Source organism: Anabrus simplex, chromosome 4, assembly GCF_040414725.1.
Source record: "Anabrus simplex isolate iqAnaSimp1 chromosome 4, ASM4041472v1, whole genome shotgun sequence".
Lineage (NCBI taxonomy): Eukaryota > Metazoa > Arthropoda > Insecta > Orthoptera > Tettigoniidae > Anabrus > Anabrus simplex.
Window position 1 is genome coordinate 133,388,620 of NC_090268.1, and position 15,766 is coordinate 133,404,385.

The window sequence follows — 15,766 nt, forward strand, 5'->3', positions numbered from 1 at the left end:
AGAACGTGCACTACGTTTCCCGCGCTCTTGTCTGGGTTGATAAGTGTCTTGTCTTTTTCACCTTTTCAAGGAATATCATCCGTTCGATCCTTCAGTTCCAGAGTAATGCAGGGAGTAGCTGATGCGAAGTCGTTGCGGCCCTTCACGGTGTTCGTGGAAGGGAACATCGGCAGTGGAAAGACAACTTTCTTGAATCACTTTAAGGACTACAACGTGTTGCTGTTGTCTGAACCAGTAGAACGATGGAGAAACGTAGATGGGCATAATTTACTCGTAAGTTGAGTCAGTGTGACATTATTGGTAACTGTTAAGAAGATGCCATTAATTACCTGAGCTGCACCCCAGGACTTAAGGGCCATCTTAGATGAGATATTCGAGGATTAAGTCATGAACTTCTTTTCTTCAGTATGCTTGCCGTTTTATTTTTGATAGTGCTTTGTATACCTTCACTCTCTTCTTTAAAAGAGGGAAATTTCTGGTTTTCCAAAGCAATTGAAGGGACATTTAAACACCCAGAATTAAGTTTCCAGCTACCAAAATTTTCTCAGCCTTGCTTTCAGAAAAAGTCTATTACCGTAGTTGAATTGAAGACTGTGAATACAGCTCTTAGCTAAATTACTAGGTTTTACTCTTGTTAGATTTTCCCAAAGTTCGATTTTATTGTCCTGGTACCTTAACTATTGCAGTTAGTGAAAGACACTGGAACTGGGACCTGGGCGAGAGCCCTCACTGCAGATCAATGATAATTGAATTTACTAGGTAGATGCTTAGAAACATAATTAGAGTTAGACTGCATGACACATATTAACCCTAGATAGGTAGCATTCACGAGTTAGTGCTTAAAGGTAGCAATACGCTAATTTTACGTAATGTGGAACACACGCTTTCATACATAAGTTATATTTGCTTTATTAAAATAAGCTCTTTGTATTTGTATTTTGTTTAATTTTCTTCTTTAATTATACCCCCTGTGGGTGGGGGAAGTAGTTGAAGAATACACCCACGGTATCTCCTGCCTGTCGTAAGAGGCAACTAAGGAATGTTCGAATTAGAACCATGAGACTACTTGTTATTAGTATCATCACGCAAGGAGCACCAAGGGTTGCTTTTTTACTTGCGCGTAGTACCTCTATGTTAGGTACACAATAGGTTTGTGATTAGTAGCGACAGTGTGTTTCAGGGTGGGTTTTACAGTACCTGTGATTAGTACCACTGTATGAGCGACACCATGGGTTTGCCTTGCGTATGATTAGTATTTCAAGTCTGCGGTAGTCTGTTGCAGTCGTGGTACTAGAACCTTTGTGTCGTATTTCATTTGTGCCACAGGGTATAGTTCCGAGATCGTAGTGTGGGTCACTTCCTTGCAAGCTGCGATCCACCTTAAACAAAACCCCGCTTGTGGCACTTTTTCCTGCTGTCACTCCCTTCAACTCAAGTCCAACGGCAGTGGGATAAGGATGGTGGAAGCAGGTTTTCGGGTGAAACTGGAAGCCACTAGTCAGGACCTGCACGTTGGCAGCAGATGTGTGATGGTCATCTTTCTGGGACCCCTTGACTACTCAGAAATTCGGTCCTGCATCTGTGTTTGGGCAGGCCTATTTAGGATCACCGCTGCCCACCCTGAATGGGAAAGGCTCTAGAAAATATGGGCTAAACATCGGTAGTCACACTCTCAGCCGGCTGGGAGGCCGCACCCAGCGGGTCACCCCTTATTGCGGTCGAAAAACAAAGATTAACCAAAACTTTGATTATAGGAACCTGGAATTTTCGGACCCTACTTCATTTGAAAGACAATAAGAGACCTGAGAGAAGAACAGCGCTTGTCACCCATGAGCTTGGACGAATGAACATTGATATTGCTGCCTTAAGTGAAACCAGACTGTCCAACGAAGGTAAACTTACAGAGTTCAGCTCAGGCTACACAATCTTCTGGAAGGGAAAAGATGAGAAAGAGCACCACATTCATGGTGTGGGATTTGCTGTGAAGACCACATTGGTGAATGATTATTATCAGCTAACTCCAACCGCAGTCAGTGAAAGAATTATGACTCTGAATCCCACTCTCTGGAGCTAAATCTAGGACACTCATCTCCGCCTATGCTCCCACCTTGGATGCTGATGTAGAAGCTAAAGACCAATTCTACAACCTGCTGAGTACTACCATCACCAAAGTACCACCTAGACACAGACTCCTTACTACTTGGCGATTTCAATGCCAGAGTTGGTAAAGATCACCAATTATGGGGCAGTGTGATGGGAAAACATGGACTTGGCAACTGTAATGCCAATGGTCTACTGCTCCTTGGTTTATGTGCTGAACATGAACTCTTCATTACTAATACTCAGTTCCACCTGCCTAATCGATACAAGACCACTTGGATGCATCCTCGCTCAAAGCACTGGCACATCCTTGATAATATCATCACCAGGCAATGCGATAAAAAAGATGTCCTTGTTACAAGGACTGCAAGAAACTTAGATGACTGCTGGACAGATCATAAGCTCAATTTTTGCCGGTTGTCAATCTGTTGCAAACCAAAAAGATCCATCCACAACCTGCTCAAAAGGAAATTTGATACTTCTAAACTTCAAATTGAATCCATTGCTACAGATTACAGAAATGCAATCTCATTCAAACTGGCTAGTCATTCAGTCAGCAGTGATAGTACAAATCAGGAATGGGCCATGCTTCAGAAGATCATCACTGAGTCAGAAGAGGAAACAATTGGTTTTTTTTAGGGGAAAAAAAAAGACAGGACTGGTTTGATGAAAATAATGAAGAAATTAAATGTGTGATCAATGCCAAATGGGAAGCCCACCTATCCTATTTTCAAGATCCGTTTTCCAATGTGAAGAAATCACATTTCTTGGAACTTAAAGGAAAATGTCAGGCACAAATTAGAGAAATTAAGAATAACTGGTGGCAACAAAAAGCTGAAGAACTGCAAAGACTATCTGATGCCCGTGATCTGCAAAACTTCTATGTTGGCCTAAAGGAGATATATGGTCCAATTTGATCTTCATCGGGGTCATTGAAGACTGCTGACAACTCCATTGTTTTAACTGATAATGGAGAAATTTTAGAGCGTTGGAAGGAACATTTCTCTTCACTTCTAAATTGTCTCTCCAATGTTGCTGAGAACTTTCTTCGTAATGTCCCTCAGCAGCCCCAACAACCATGAATGGCAGTTCCACCTACATACAGAGACCACCAAAGCACTCAATCAACTAAAACCAAGAAAGGCTCCTTGTCCTGATAACATCCCTCTGGAACTGATACAAAATGGAAGTATATCCTTGAAGACTAGACTTTACACACTTATCCTCTTGATTTGGGAAACTCAAGTACCTGACGACTTGAAGAATTCTACCATCATCACTATCTTCAAGAAAGGTGATCGTAGTGTATGTGGGAACTACTGTGGTACTGGTATATCGCTTTTCTCAATTGCAGGAAAATTCTCGCAAGAATTCTATTAAACCGGCTCTGAGTTATCTCAGAGAGGATTTTGCCTGAGTCTCAATGTGGTTTCCGAACCTTCAGAGGCACAACAGATATGATATTCTGTGCTAGACAACTACAGGAAAAATGCAGAGAACAGCAGCCGCCTCTGTATTTAGTTTTCTATGATCTGGAAAAAGCCTTTGATTCAGTACCAGATCTGGTATGTGGAAGGTATTGAGACATTTTGGATGTCCTGAACGTTATATGGAATTGGTTCGAGCTCTTCACAAGGGCATGTCTGGACTGGTCCTTCATGGTAACTCCGTATCAGATTCGTTTCCAATCACTCATGGATTGAAACAAGTCTGTGTGCTTGCTCCTGTACTCTTTGCACTGTACATGGCTTCCATGCTGCATGAATCATCTGCAAACAACGTAGACATGGAGATTAAATTTCGTTTTGATAGAGGCCTTTTCAATCTGGCAAGACTTCGCTCATAAAGACGTACTCTGGTTACTTGGGTGACAGAACTGCAGTGTGCCGATGACACTGCATCTCCTGCTCTAACACCTGCAGAACTACAACAGTCAGTCAACTGCTTTATAACTGCATATGATCGCTTTGGTCTTGCAATTAATGCAAAATAAAACGAAGGTACTTGCACAACCTGCCCCAGGATTAACACTTCCTGAGTTCAGTATTTCCGTGTTAGACACAACACTGGAACAGGTTGATCACTTTTCATATCTTGGAAGCATCTTGTCTAAATGGTGTACTTGTGAACAAGACGTTGATAAAAGAATTCGGGCTGCTTATGCAGCATTCGGACGGTTAATGCACAGAGTCTTCATGAATAACGACCTAAAACTGCATACCAAACCCGTGGTGTGCAAAGCTGTTTTCATTTCCACGCTGCTGTATGGCTGTGAAACTTGGACACTATCGCCGTGATATCAAAAAACTTGGGCGCTTCCACCAACAGAAAATGAGATGCATCTTGAATATTAAGTGGGAGGACTATGTGACCAACACAGCAGTTCTCGACAAAGAGCAGCTAAATAGCATTGAGGCAACAATCATTGCTTATCAGCTAAGGTGGTTAGGCCATGTTCACCGCATGGGTGATACCATTCTTCTGTGCCAAATTCTTTATCAAAGTTATAAATTTGGTGAACTTTGCTCCGGCAGTAGACCTCGTGGAGCCCCTCTTAAGCGTTTTAAGAACCAGGTGAAACACATCCTGAAGACAACTGGTATAAATATACAGACATGGGAAGAATATGCTGTGGACCACTCACTGTGGCGGAACACTACATCCACCACTGTCAACTTGTTTGAAAGAGAATGCCGCAGACATCAAGAGGCCAAGCGACAAGCAAGAAAATTCCGTCAATTACAACTCCGCCCTCCTCCATCTCTTCAGTGTGATTTGTGTGGGCGTATGTTTTATGCCAGGATTGGTCTGTTTAGTAATCGTAAACATATCCATGAACTGAGTTGAACTGGTCAATGTATGCAGGAAGATGTTATATATACTTGGATCAATTTAAGCCGACGATGTGAGGAACACCAGGGGATAGCATGAGTCCCTGTGGTTAGTACACCTATGTGATGAACACCATAGGTTTGTGTTGCTTGTAAATGGTGCTGCAATATGAGAAACACCATAGGTCTGTATTACATGTGTGCATTATGTTACTTGTGAATAGTACCATAATGTGTAGAATACCGCGAGTCTACGCTACTTTTGATTAGGTCTGCAACATGACAAATTCCATGGTTCTACATTCCTAGCGATAAGTACCATTATGAGGGACCGATGACCTGGATTTTGGACTAGGTCAGTAATAGTATTGTTTTAATGCTAGTTTCTGGGAATTTGGGGCATTGCGGGTTAGATCCACTGATTGTTTTAAATTCATATTCATCCATTCATTCTTTGTCGTGTTTTGAGTTCTGGTCAGTGGATTATTTTTAACTTTAAAATTGTCAGTGCATTTTGTATCTTTTTCGTACCAGTAGGGGCTGATGACTTAGATGTTAGGCCCCTTTAAACAACAAGCATCATCATCTTTAATTTTACATTTATACATATAAATTATAAATATAGGTGTTTTTTTTTTTTTTTGCAAGTTGCTTTACATCGCACCGACACAGATCTTATGGCGACGATGGGACAGGAAAGGGCTACAACTGGGAAGGAAGAGGCCATGGCCTTATTTAAGGTACAGCCCCAGCATTTGCCTTGTGTGAGAATGGGAAACCATGGAAAACCATCTTCAGGGCTGCTGAGAGTGGGGCTCGAACCCACTATCTCCTGAATACTGGATATTGGCCGCAATTAAGCGACTGCAGGTATCGAGCTCGGTATAGTTTATAGTTTAAAGCAACTTCATGCGGTTAACTGTTGCTTTGCATTCGGTGTTGGACGTGTTCGTACATGCACAATATTTCCGGCAGAATTTTTTTTCCTAATTGTGTATCAGAGGTCCTTGTGTGCCGTAAAAATCAATTTTTGCCCTATGAAATATTCGGTTGTGGTTTCAAGGTTGGGTCTTTTTCTGGATCTATTTTGTCATTGTCTTCCCTGGTTAATTCTTGATGATCCAGTTAATTTAGTCTTCCTATTTGCCAGCTTCATGTCTTGCGCAACACTTTCCCATCCAGTACATGTTTTCCTTGTATTGTCCATAGCTGCAGCTGTAACATCTCCCAGTTTCTTTGTTTGAACATCTCAATGATTTTGACGCTCTGAAGAATATAATCATCTTCGTCTTCAGTATCTGATTCATTTGGCAAGAGTTCCAGATCCTTATCACTGCCGTAATCATTTTCATGTAGCCTATATTAGTTTTGTCATCAGATGATTGTCAGATTAGTTGTAATATCTCTTCTGCATTTTTTAGTATTTCATTCATGGTAGCCTAATCTATGAAATATAAATAAAAGCTATGTAAGTTCAGTTTTGGGAAGCAATGATAGATGACATACAGCTTGCAAATCAACCAAATTACTACATGAAATAGGTATTCCACATGCTCCTTTAAGTTAGTGAGACGTAAAACTGAAGAGTGTTGTTTTCATCAACAGATATACGTAAATTTTACGTCACACTTCACAGAAAATTTTGGATAGCAGAAAATTCATCCCTACAATTGCCTTCTCCCTTCAATTGTTGGACAAGCACTAACTGGGAAGAGGACTGCTGGACGATAGCGGGAGGTGCTCTCTTCATTGAAGGAGGGGAAACCAGAATATCCAATCTATAGATAAAAATTACATTTGCTACCTCTGTAGGGTTAAGATAAACGCATTGAAGTGAAATCAGACCATATCTGTATTTACTTAGCATTTGGCATTACAAACATTAGCAACATATAAGTTTAGGGGAAAAATCCAACAGGACTAAAGTTGCAAATTAATTTATAAATTCCATGAACCTACTATGCTGGAGGGAAATAAAATACCTCTCACAGACCAAACGCACAACCCCCTGTGGGTGGGGGACGCAGACAAAGAATACGCCCATGGTATCCCCTGCCTGTCGTAAGAGGAGACTAAAAGGGGCAACCAAGGGATGATTGTATTAGAACCATGAAACTACTTGTGATTAGTACCACTACGCGGGGAACACCATGGTTTGCTTTTACTTGTGCATAGTACCACTATGTTAGGTACAAAATAAGTTTGTGATTAGTAGCAACAGAGTGCATTGCTGACTTTTACAGTACCTGTCATTAGTACCACTTCAGGAGTGACACCATGGTTCTGGCTTGCCTGTGATTAGTACCCACTATATGAGGAACGCCACGGGCTAGTGCGAGTCCAAGTGATTCGTACACGTATGTGATGAACACCATATGTTTGCACTGCCTGTAAATGGTGCTGCAATGTGCAAAACACCATAGGTCTGTATTACATGTGCGAATTTCATTACCTGTGATTAGTACCATAATGTATGGAATACCGCGAGTCTATGCTACATTTGATTAGTACCGCAACATGACAAATACCATGGTTCTACTTTCCTAGCGATAAATACCATTATGAGGAGCCAATGACTTGGATTTTGGACTCCTTTAGACTACAAGCGTCATCGATTCAGTATTATGCTATATAAGTAGTCCCTTGGTCAGTAATACAATTGTTTTACGTCAGTTTCTGTGAATGTGAGGCATTGCAGGTCGATACACTGATTGTTTTAAATTCATATTCATCCATTCATTCTTCGTCCTCACGTTTTGAATTCTTGTCAGAGGAGGATTTTGGACTTTTAATTTATTACATTTCGTCTCATTTCATACCATTAGGGGCCGATGACCTAGATGTTAGGCCCCTTTAAACAACAAGCATCAATTTATAAATTTTGGAGAATTCCTAGACGAAGTAAAGGCATTTAACATTTTGGATCAAACAACATGAATTGAAAGAGATATTCATAAAGATGATATAATCTCCTGTACATTGTGGAATAAAATGTTTAAGAATTGAGCCTCTCGCATGCACATGTACTTGCTACATTCAGTTCAAGATAGTCTTAAGTTGATGCCAGTACTATGGGAAAAAATTACTAGGAACCGAGTCAGCATATAGCCAAGGCACACCCTGCTGAGTACAAGATGAACATCTGCTTAAAATATCAATTATATCAAGCAGACAGTCAAATGAGATTCCAGATGCTCTGAGTCTCTGAATTATGAACTGAAGTCAGATTATTCAGGTGAAAGCATGTTCCAACAACAGAAGTTACAAGACTGGATTCAAGTTTTGAACACCGAGCTCGATAGCTGCAGTCGCTTAAGTGTGGCCAGTATCCAGTATTCGGGAGATAGTGGGTTCGAACCCCACTGTCGGCAGCCCTGAAAATGGTTTTCCATGGTTTCCCATTTTCACACCAGGCAAATGCTGGGGCTGTACCTTAATTAAGCCCACGGCCGCTTCCTTCCCACTCCTAGCCCTTTCCTGTCCCATCGTCGCCATAAGACCTAACTGTGTCGGTGCGACGTAAAGCAACTAGCAAGTTTTGAAGAGGAAATGCAAGAAAACATTCCAGCAAGAAGTAGATTGCCTAATGCACTGTCTAGCAGATGTAATTGATAGCCTTCCTGGACTGAGACATCCATCAGTTCTGTACTACAGGGCAAGAAAGAGAAGAAATTAAAAAAAAAAAAAAAAAAAAAAAACAGTGTGGATACTTGGAATCATCCATTCCACACATGCCAATGAAATGCATTTGGGATAGGCAGAAAGAGAGGTAAAATTACCAGAGAACTCTATTTTACAGTTTGAGAAGACAGGCTATGTGGCATGTAATGTCAGCTATAAAGAAAATCTCCTGAATGTTGGAAAATGTTGAACTATATAAAGAATGCTTCAAAAGTATTGACTGTAAGCATGAAAATTACCCCACGAAATGTGCCAGTGATGGAGCACAATTCATTGATTCTACTTTTTATTGTACCATTACAAGTCATGTTATTAACTATGCAGTGGATAGCCATAGTTACATCACCAATACGTAACAGGATTTTAATGCATTAAAAGAGTGCTAATATACTGGCTCTTATTGTAAGCAAAATGTTAGGAAACAGTTGGGATACCGCACATACAGTCTTATTTCACAAGAAGGCAACCGGAATAATAATTACACAGGTCTACAATTAATTTTTCAAATGAAGTTAATGTACTGAGAGGTAGAGATTGGTGTGGAGATTTCAGATCTGGTTCCACGTTTGTGTTATCACATGTAATTTTCTATTTATTTGTAATTTCTGCTTTGTTTATTTTCATGCAGCCGATTGCAAGACTTCCATATGTGGGATTCATATTTCTTATCTTCTGTTGACACACAACTTTGTCATAGATAAAGCTTATCTGGTCATTTTAATCCACACGGAATCATCTGTCACAGTTTGTTTATTCAATGCCTCACATTTGTCTTACTAGTAATAGGTAATCTTGCTTGATAGTGATATAAAGATTTGGTGGTGCTGTGTAATTTACATAAAGTTATTAAGGCAAGTGGCTCTGTATCTTTTAATAAAGCATGCAGGTTTTCCTATATCCCTCGTTTAATTTGAGGATACGCCTACAGATTCTAAACAAAGTAATTTATTTGGATAAACTCTAGGGAAATAGGTACTATACTAATAGGGTTTTATTCTTTTGCAGATTATTAAATCACTTATGCCCCAAAAATGTCTAAATCATCTCAACAACTTCTACTACATAAGTTTATGTGGTTCCTTCACTCCAAAATCACAATTGCTTACAGTTACTCCATAGCTTCAGAAATTGTACCAGTTGAACTTTGGTGATTGGCGATCGAAATAAAGGATGGGCACCACATGTTTTATATAAACCTTGTTCAATGGGCTTGGGGAACTGGGTAAAAAAGAAGAAAATGCCAATGTCATTTGTCATCCCAGTGATATTGCGGGAACTGAAAAAACTACAAAGTGTAAATGTTAAGGGTTTCTCAGCAAAAAGACAAGCATAAAATCAGACATAAATGTGGAATCTGGAAGGAGGCCAGTCCCACATGACAACAGCTTACCAATTCCAGAAGCTCCAAAAAATGATGTTGCAATTTTCCAAGAAATAGCATGCAAGTTCAGTATTAGAATGTACTTGTGATTCTGAATACATACCTGAGGTGTCTAGTTCCAAACCACAGCAATTTACCAAACATGAATGGAGTGATCTCATTAGAGACCTTTCACTCTCAAAGGATAAAGCAAAATTCTAGCTTTCACGCTTAAGGAGAAAACGTCCTGTTGAAGATTTCATAATCTGCCATTACAGAAAATGAACAAAGCCTTTAGGAAAATTATTTTTGTTAGATGGTCCAGTGGTCTTCTGTAACAATGTGCATGGTTTCTTTGAGGCACTAAAATAACAACATATTGCATCAGACTGGAGGTTGTGTATTGATTCTTTCCATCAGAGTTTGAAGGCTATTCTTCTGCACCCATAGCTCACTTTGTTCATTTAAAAGAAAGCTATGGGAATATGAACATACTGTAGTACTGGAATCAATTCAATACATCTCCACCAGTGGCACATCTGGTAGAGATCTGAAAGTCCTTGCCATGTTTATGGATATACAGGGAGGATTTATAAAATTCTGCTGCTTCCTTTGCTTATGGGACAGTTAAAATACAAGTGAACATTGTCAAACCAGAGTGGATGTCCATAAGCTCTTACAACACAGAAGATGAAAATGTCTAGCACGTCCCACTAGTTTACCCAAAAGGAGTACTGCTTTCATCTCTCCATGTAAAGGTTGGCTTAGCAAAAACCTTCAGAAAGATTTGGAAGAAGAAATTTAAAAGGATTCTGGTATCTGAGTGAAATATTTTGCCATATGTCAGCAGCTAAACTACAAGAAGGTGTCTTAGTTGGCCTACAAATCAAGGAGCTATTGTGGGAACAAGAATTTGAAGAAAATTAGATGAGACTGAAGTGAAAGCTTGGAATAACTTCAAGTGGCTGTGTATGAATTTCTTAAGAAAGACTCTCTCCTGACTGCAGAAAAAGATTTAAGGAATTCTTGGATATGTATAAAGAAATGGGTTGCCATATGTCACTTGAACTTCATATCCTACATTCACATGTAGATTTTGTCCCAGCCAAGCTTAGTGATGTCAGTGATATGATGGGTGAAAGGTTTCACCAAGATAGTCAATGGAGAAATGCTACCAGAGATTCTGGAATGAATCTATGATGTCAGATTACTGTTGGATGCTATTTTGTGATGACTCAGAAAAAGAGCATAGAAGACAGTCAGCTGCCAAGCACTTCTAGCCTCCAGTTCTGTTCACTAATCTAGGCCTATATTCATGTTTTCACTTATTACGTGTCATAATAATATGCATATTTGGTAGTATTTTGTAGTGAAATAAGTGTGTTATTATAATTAGTCGCACAGTCTCATCAGTACACTCAACTTACTCAGCTGGCTCGCTGCCAACATCGAATTTCAGCTCCAAGTATGCTGGAACAGCAATTTGTCAGGGCAGTCCTGTGTTCGTGACTTGTCAGTGGCGTTAACCACTTAAAAATACTAGCCCTGTCACGACTCAGGCAATGGGTTGCCACTTTGGTCGGACTGCCAAGTGCGTTTGACCCTTCTGGTGTTTCAAACGCACCCCTCCATCCCCTCCCCAGTCCCCCCCATGGGGAAAAGCCCACGTATCCATGGACGGAACCTCATCCCAGGTCCCCATTGTCACAGAAAACCCTAATGTGACGTGGATCCTCCCTCCCTAGGTCAAGGGAAATACCCAGTACCCGCGACCTACCTGCCCCCCCCCCCCTCGTGGGACCGGTGACTTAAACCTCCCCAGACGCAAGCTTCATGTGTGCTGATACGACTATATATGATTAACTAAGTACCACTGTCAGCAGTGTTAATAAGATGGCTTTGATATTTTATAATTATAAATAAGTGTATTGTTGTAACTGGATCTCCAGCAATTTAATGTATTTAATATATTATGTGTAATTTAAAATCTGTATGTGATATGAAGAAAAGAAGATAAATCCATAATCTACACGAATAATTGGCCTAGAAAAGTATAACTTTATTTCCAGTAATTAAAAATAAGATATTTTTGTCGACCAGTATTTTAGACCAATTACTATCTGTTCTGTTCCTAGGAGGATTATTGAAAGGTGTTTGGACCGAATGCTGAACCAGTATTTAGAATTTAGTGAAGATCACATGGGATTAATATTCTCACCTGGCACCAGTACAAATGTGTCATTTCTCTTTTCAACCTGTCAGTAGATCACATACAGTGTTAAATAGAAGACTTTGGTTGTAATGCAGACTGGGCTGGAGGTGTTCTGTGACAATTCCCCTTCATTGATATTGTGTGTTTTTAAATGCCGGATCATCCCAGAAGCATTTCTGCCAATGTATTTTACTTCTTTTGAACAAACACAGTAGGCTGTGTTACATGGCATCTCTTCAAATTAATGGACATCCACGACTTATGTTGTGTTTCGGACATCATCTTAAAGTTGTCTCTTACAAATAGACACAATTACACATTGCACCGTCATATACCGAAGTACATAATTATGATGCGAATACTCTATAATATTGCAAGTGACTATTCTCATTTTAGAACCCATATTGAAGATCAAATGAAAGTAAAAAATAAAATTTATTATTCCACCTATTCAGTACTCTGTAACATTGTAAGGAATTATTTCCTTCATCAAAATATTGGTAAACACAAGCAGTGGTCATATGATATTGAACATGGGATCTGATAATGATGTACACCTATCTTTCGAAAGAATTGGATCAAACTCTGGCATTTTAGATGACTCGTTCCACTCGTGCATAATGGTGGTTGCATATGCAGTAAGGAGCAACTTGGCCTGCCTCGAGTTCCAATAATGCACACCTCTAATATCCAGGTAGGTGTACCTACAGTAGCCCTCTGTACTTAGCCTACTCATTCGTGTACTTACTGATGCATGCAATGCTAGAATGCGCATCCTTTACAATTTATGTTAAACTGCGTTAAAATAGACCTCGGTAGAAATGAACACCCTAGTCACTTGTTGACACGTATTTACGGAATGGAGAAGGCCCATGGTTGGCTATTCGCTTACTTGGCACAAACATACAGCTCCATCTACCTGTAGGCCTATGACACGCTGCTCGCTACACGATGCGAGGACAATGCTCTCGAGACTTCTCAAAGTTTCTCGCGAGAAATAGTGCCTGCGCTAGTCTCGAGAAATCTTGAGACCTCGTCTCAGACTGCCCATCACTAACCAACAGTCTCAATAATTATATTTGGTCATTGCTGGTGTACCCATTCCAAAGTGCTCCATTAACTTCCCTTGAAGTTATTGGAAGATACTGATGACTGTTAAGGAAATTCTGTCTTCCTGGTGATACACCTGATGCAATGCTACATACAGCTAGAAAATTCAAAGGATTAAGTCCATTTTGATCTGAATGGAAAGTATATTTGCAACATTACAATAACGGTAAGACCATACTTAAAACTGGAAATCGCATATGTGATTGCCACAAGACCCACCCCTGAACAATGAGAGATCGGATTGTGTGCATAAACGAGCACTGTCTATATTCGTTAAGATCCAGGTTGCCCTTAAAGAATTGAGGAGTTGATAGTACAATAGATGGTGTGAAACTTTTCCAAAAAGGGAAAGGGGTAAAATATCAAGAATATACACCTGGCAATAGGTGGATTCTTGACATTGTGGAGAATGTCTAAGGAACATGTTTAATGTCAAGAATTTAATTTTTTGGTCCATATTGAATCAAAATTTACAGTTACAAAAAAGAATTGAACAGGTGGAAACCTTTATCCTTTTTTGTAACTGTAAGGAACATGTGTCGTTGCTCGCTCATGAACCTGAGAACTCTAAGAAAGAATTATTTTCTCATGTCATGTTCAAAAGTGACTAGACTAGTTCGACTTCTCATACTGAAATAGTATTTGCTTTGATATCAGACACTTGCATCCATCTCTTGTCACAGGCCAGAGTAAAGTGTAGCTTCCACCGAAGTCCCAGTCAACATCCATGTCTGTGGCAATATGGAAGTTGCTGGGGTATGGGTAGTGCTGAGAAATGACATTCAGAGCATGACTAGTGTATCTGAGTGTTATGAAAGGTGCTGCTCATAGGGTCAGTCGTGCTGCAATAGTACTTACCCAGTGAGGAAAGCAATGGCAAACTACCTCACTCCTCATCTTGCCTAGTACGCCTCATTTTGGTGCTGCCATTGGTTTTGGGGGTTTCCTTATAACCGTATAACCGCATAAATTTTCGTCGCCATAAGACCTATCTGTGTCGGTGCGACGTAAAGCCCCTAGCAAAAAAAATAATAATAATAACCGCATAACCTTTGGTGGTGCTATTTGAGGATCCAACCAGCCTCTGGGCTGATGACCTAACAGACATCAGACACTTTGCAAGCAGCTTTCTGAGTTGCTCAGAGTGCTTTTGAGAGTTGTAATTAAATGGTTTGTGATATTGCAAAATTGTGTGCTGCAGAGAATATTTTGTTTTCTTCTTGTAAAGAAACAGTAAGAAAATGTTAATTCATACCTTGAATTTCTAGGCATTGCTGTATGAAGATCCAACTAAATGGGCCCTGACATTTCAAACCTATGTCCAGTTAACAATGACAGACCTGCATACTCGTCGGTCTTCACATCCTGTCAAGCTGATGGAGCGGTCAATATTTAGCGCCAGGTAAATATCTGGATGACAGATATTATATGCTAGCTCATTTACCCCTGTTGATAGGTTAGTACATACATACTGTATAATCCCGAATGCCACCCGCACTTTTTTCCCAAAATATTGGTTCTAAATCTTGGGTGCGGGTTGCATTCAAGCCGTTCATTCTCATAAATATTTCCTGTGTTTACATGGGGTATTGAAATAGATTTTAATACAGTTACCGTACTCAATATACCACATGTAAACGGACATTCAGGTCTTATTGTGTTTTAGTTCTGTTCTAGAAAACAAGATCAATTTTTTCTGAATACGGTTACAGTGGCATGTAAACGCGAAATGTAAGGTAATGAACTACGGTATATCAAAGAATATGGGTAAATATGAAAGCCGCTGCTGCGGATGCTCGATTGTCATTTGTTTCACAAGTGTTGCTGGCATGCTGGGTGGACGAATAGCTGATCTCACGGGAGATTGTACTTTGCGAGAGTCGAGACTGTTGGTTATGGAAGTCTACCTCGCACACATTCGAGTTCCGTATCTGTCCCGTGAAAGTGCTGTCTCGATAGTAAGCGATGGATTCAAAATGGTGTCTGTGGTCATTTACTGTGCGTGAGAAACTTAAAGTTGTAAGCGAAGCTGAAATATACGGAAATCGTGCCGCTGGCAGAAAGTACGATATTGATGAATCGTGTATTCATGATTGGCAGAAGAATAAGAAAAAAACTTCGAAAAAGTAATGATGATTGAGAGCGTACCGCGGACGGAGTGCAGTGTTTCCGGAAATTGAAGAACGACTCCAAAAATTTGTGATAGAAGAATGTGAGTTAGGATATAGTGTTTCTAGCGAAATGTGTCAATTGAAAGCACTAGCGATCTCAGAAGAACTCAAAACACAGGGTTTTACTGCAAGCCATGGATGGATCCGAAACTTCTACCGGAGGAAGGGTTTGTGCATTCAGAAACGTATGTCTGTTTCACAACGTCTCCCTGGGGCATATGAAGAAAAATTAATGGCCTTTCAGCGTCACATTATTCATTTGAGGAAGCAAACTTATTATTTGCTGTCGCAAATTGGGAAT

At 40.1% G+C, this 15,766-nt stretch overlaps 1 protein-coding gene across 1 annotated transcript in view; it reads left to right on the forward strand.

Moving 5' to 3' along the window:
• The window catches only part of LOC136872500 (deoxynucleoside kinase-like), a 41,561-nt gene that overhangs the window by 134 nt on the left and 25,661 nt on the right, over window positions 1-15,766 (forward strand). Inside the window, exons 2-3 of the mRNA XM_067146307.2 lie at window positions 71-273; window positions 14,563-14,696. Coding sequence (XP_067002408.1) covers window positions 71-273; window positions 14,563-14,696 — 337 coding nt within the window. The remainder of the gene's footprint in view (window positions 1-70; window positions 274-14,562; window positions 14,697-15,766) is intronic.